A 4,976-nucleotide genomic window follows, 5' to 3' on the forward strand; every position below is an offset into this window, starting at 1 on the left:
CAGACACATCTGGGAGACAGGGAAGAATGAGATTAATCTGCATTAGTTACCACATTTACAACATCATTGCCACTTGCATTGATTACTGAAAAAGATGGTTAAAGAGTAACCTTCTGCATCCTCTTCCATAGGAAATGACACCAGTTGTGCCCAGTTGGACATTTAGGGATCTGATATGACAAATGTTGAAGGATTGCTGTACACATGCTAGATTTTCAATTTAGAAGATCATGATTGTTCATCTTGGCTGAATTATCTAATGTGTGTGTATATAATTTAAAGAGGAACTAAACATTGCAAGCAGAAAGCTTGTATTTTTCAGAAGAAACATTCTATGTCCTTCTGCAATAAAACAAATCTACCTGCTGGTTCACAATTAACTAAATTCACTTCTCCATGCTCCTTTACTGACATCCTCACCTCAATCTATTTGTAGATTCAGTAATTTCGGCCATCTTTATTGGCCTGGCTGGATGACACAACTGCAATTCATTCATTCACTTGGAATTCATTCATTTCCAGCAGCCAGCCATGCCAGGATCGTATACTAAGCCGTGCAGCTCATTGCACATTTCAGAGAACTGTGAAATTTATTAATAATTAGGTTTAGTTTGGCTTTAAGTTCATATTTCTGTAATAGGTGGAACCTGGTGGGTTGAGCTATCCCCTGACTTCTTATATGTTCCTGATAAATAAAGTCAGATTTCCAACTTTAGTTCCACTTTGTCTGTGCTTCAATTCCCAGATTTGCCCACCCGCTATATTGCACTTTTTTTTTATCTCTGGTGTATTTTTTGCACAAGTTTGCATGATCAGACAGGTCATTATTACAAAATGAACAGGATAGCCCTTCTTTAAAAATGCATCTAACCTGATCGCTCTGGGTTTCTGAAGCCAAAGCTGAGCTGCACTTGTACAACATCAGCTATAGATGTCAGGGAAACCCGGCAATCCCAGCTTTCCTTGTGTACTGGAGAGATATTAGAATTATTATTATTATTATTATTATTAATAAACAGTATTTATATAGCGCCAACATATTACGCAGCATTGTACATAAAATAGGGTTTGCAAATGACAAATATAAACAGTGACACAGAAGGAGGGGAGGACCCTGCCCCGAAGAGCTTACAATCTAATATCTAATCTAATATATAATAAAAAATACTCCTCTAGCCGCTCTCTTCGCTACTCCAGTGACCTACTACTGACTTCCTCATCTATAATCCCATCACACACACGGCTACAAGACTTTTCTAGAGCTGCACCAACTCTCTAGAATAGTCTTCCTCGTCCTATTCTGCTTGCTCCTACGTTTTAAGAGCACTCAAAACCCTTTATTTGCTTACCCATCCTCTTCTGTCTCTGAAAACCCTCACTACTCACCTACCACTCCATGTCTCCCCTTCTATTGTGTTATACCTCCCCCACCTCTTAGATTGTAAGCTCTTCTGTGCAGGGTCCTCTCCTCCTCCTGTGTCACTGTCTGTATCTGTCTGTCATTTGCAACCCCTATTTAATGTACAGCGCTGCATAATATGTTGGCGCTATATAAAGTTTATTTATAATAATAATATTAATAATAATATCTGGTGTCTCAACTCATCCCCACCTTCCACAAACACAAATATCATTATGGGGTGGACTGATTCTTTATTTTTATAGTATTTCATAGATTTTACTTGATCTAGTTACACATGCAATAATTATCGTTCTAACGATCCAGGATTATTTCCGATTATTTTTAACAATCATAGTCTGCAGAATTCTGTACATGCTGTAACATTATGATCATAATATAATCACCAATAATGTACGCACTGGGACCGATCGTTCAAACGATGCAGGAAGTGACATGTACAGAAGAAAGTGTATCACAGAACAATCCACGATCACTATACGACGTACACACAATAGATTACAAACGATCGTTGCCAATCAGATCCGCCAAAACGGTCGTTCGTTTCCAGCGAGATTCCTCGTTCGTCAGCGTCACTGACCAGTCGTTGTGCACTTTTTTGTTTACAATTATTAAAAGATCTTTCCTGGATGGTTGGTTTCCAACCACAATTATTGCACGTGTGTACGCAGCCTTGGAATACATTCCCTAGATGATCTGAGTGTGCTATCTCTCAGCTCCTCCATCATCACAATGGCTCTCTCCCTCCCTTTATGTACATGCTGGTTGTCATGGAGACGGTTGGGACGCGGTCAGCTCTCCAGGCTGCCCATTAGAAAGGGGCGGGGACGTGAAGGAAGAACAGGGGAGGGGGAGCACTATGACGTCATGGTGAGTTCTGGGGAATGACAGCAGCAGCAGCATCAGCAGCAGTAGGGGGAGCATCACTGACAAGAGCAGAGCATCACCCACAAATCCGGGGCTGGGGTGCTCCTGGGTGAGGACAAGCCAGCATTTCTCAGCTCTCATCCCACCTGTTCCTGCACAATGAGCTGCTCAGATGACAGCGTTAAAGAGAAGCTGCTATGGAACGTCAAGAAGGAGGTACATATAACATTACACACGTGTGCACATGCCTGTGCAACATATTACACAATTCTAAAGATCATGGTTATTGTAATAAGATCATACCTGTAGCACATTTCCTTCATGCAGTGCACAGATCTGCACATCAGCAATAGATTGCATGGTGCTCATTGTCTGTGCACCTCCCTGGCATGTAAATAACATACATGTATTCCTGCACCCATTCCATGATCTCTGCAGGATGCTATCTATGCCTTGTACATCCATGATGACGTATATAACAAAACTGGTGTACTTAGTGCCATTTGCTGACACCAGAGAAATGGTCATCCAATTTCCCAGTCTGGACAGAGTTTTTGTAGCATTATCTGTGTGTAATAGATCTGATGTACAAGGGCTGAAATCACAAAATATTCATATGTTGCACAAACTGAGTGCTAGTTTGGTCTGATCTGTACACATACATGGTATTGTATACTTTGATCTGCTTGTTCAAAGAAGGAGTAGATGGAATCTATCAGGTTCAGTGTACAGAAGGCAGATTGCTCCAATGATGATCAAGAATGATATTTGTATTTTATTTTATTTTGATTTTCCCTTACTGATAAAACACAACAAAAAACAATCATCAGCTGTACACATTGTAAATGTATGTAACAATTGTGTATAAATACTGATGACTTTAAATTACAGCTGTGCATTGTTACATCTGCCAATGATGTGTTAGTCTATGTATCTATTGTGATCACTAATAAAACAAGAATTACCTGATGCTGGGATATAAGAAAAGTGCAAGGCTTGCCTCTAGCAACCAGTCGCACCATTATCACACTTTTTAAGTTCAGGTTTAAAAAAGAAATGCAATCGACTGCTGCAATTTTCAGCTTTTTCTCCTTTCAGTTTTTATTAACCATCCCTGCTGATCTTCTCCAATCATTCCAGGAACAGAAGCATTCCTTATATCTTTAACCTGAGAGCCATTTTTTTTTGAAATGTTCAGTGAAAAGATGGATGAGCTATTATACTAAACTGGCATTGTTTCAGAAAAGGTCATAAGGACTGATCTATGGTTGCAGTTTGATGTTCTAGTTTTTATTTCTTGTTTTGTATTATTGCTGTTCTTACAGGTGGCCAGATGGCGAGATGTAGTAACAGTCCAAGGTCTGTGTTCATGAAGATTAGTTAGCCTTGTAGAGGACTACGCTGTACATCTCTCAATGGTGTATAGGGATATGTCAAGGGAGAGAAAATGTTTAATATTTCCTCTTTATGAATTCTTAGTACAAGTAGAGCCTTTCATTGAACTTTATTTGATAGCTGGGGAACAGTTGGTTTTATACAATTACATTATTAAAAATAAAAGAACTAATAATGGGCTTTTATAGAGGATCAGTCACCTCAAAATGAATATTTCAGGAGGTGGATTCTGATGTTCCAAATAACTTTAGTATATAGGAATAGGAGATCTTTCTCTGGCTGGCCATCAGAGATTTTAGAAGTCATTCTATAATGTGAAGCATTTATCTTTTTATCGTTTTTAAAAAGTGCAAAGCACCAATTACAGATCCTTTTCATTGTCCTGTCTTTACCTATTAAATGTGAAATTTATTTGCATTGGTTTTTATACTTGTCTGTTACTGCTTTATCTGGTCTTCTTAATGGGCTCTCTAAACAAGTTCTGCCTATTTATTGTGGCCCCCTTCCTCATGCCAACATTCCACACTGGACTTCCAAAATGCACAGAAACCTGGGGAGAAAAAAAGATGCATAATATACTAATCTTTCAACTCTGTAGTGCAGAGGGTGACATCATCATCCTGAGATCTCAGGGAATCCTATGTACTCCACATCTCAGGAGAAGATTTACCAGGACAGTGCAGGATCATTTGATGGCAATATTTGGGCTACTCAACATTCCCAGGGACCTGCCAAGGATGATAATGTCACCCTCAGTTATACATTGTAGGTGAAAGTTAAAGGAAAGGTAAGTATTTTATCTACCTTTCCACCACAGGATTATTGATAAGTGGCAATGTGGCATGTTGGCAAGTGGCAATAGTAAAAAGTAGACTTTGCTATTTAGAATAAAGAGAACCGGTCAGTTATATGGCTTAAATAATCTGTATAAAAAGACTTTATTGTATGTAAACTAAAAGAACTTATTTTGTTATATTTGTTCTCTTTTAGTCCGCTTTCATACCTGTGGTGTAAAACTGTGCAGTTGGCCGCTCCTGAGCACATAGCAAACTGCTGCTGTGTTCCCTGGAGTGACAAATCACACCACAATTGCACTCAGTTGCAGATGCAGTTGTGGTTCTTCCAAAAGCAACTTGTTGCATTCTGGAACAATTTGATGAGCTGTTGCAGCCATATGCAAAAAATGATTCCCAACCACTCCCTTTCATGTGAATGGGAGTGGTAGGGATTGCTATGGAGTATGCAGAACAACACTGCCGATCTTTGTGAATATGAAATGGTCTGTTATCTTAAC

General features: G+C 39.2%; 1 protein-coding gene across 2 annotated transcripts in view; it reads left to right on the forward strand.

Moving 5' to 3' along the window:
• Positions 1-2,374: 2,374 nt before the first annotated feature.
• SGSM2 (small G protein signaling modulator 2) overlaps positions 2,375-4,976 on the forward strand; it is a 177,156-nt gene continuing 174,554 nt past the window's right edge. For both annotated transcript variants that reach the window (XM_072429801.1, XM_072429795.1), the window contains exon 1: positions 2,375-2,503. In XM_072429801.1, the coding sequence (XP_072285902.1) occupies positions 2,447-2,503 (57 nt within the window). In that variant the 5' untranslated portion in view covers positions 2,375-2,446. The remainder of the gene's footprint in view (positions 2,504-4,976) is intronic.

The sequence above is a fragment of the Pyxicephalus adspersus genome, chromosome 1 (assembly GCF_032062135.1).
Source record: "Pyxicephalus adspersus chromosome 1, UCB_Pads_2.0, whole genome shotgun sequence".
Lineage (NCBI taxonomy): Eukaryota > Metazoa > Chordata > Amphibia > Anura > Pyxicephalidae > Pyxicephalus > Pyxicephalus adspersus.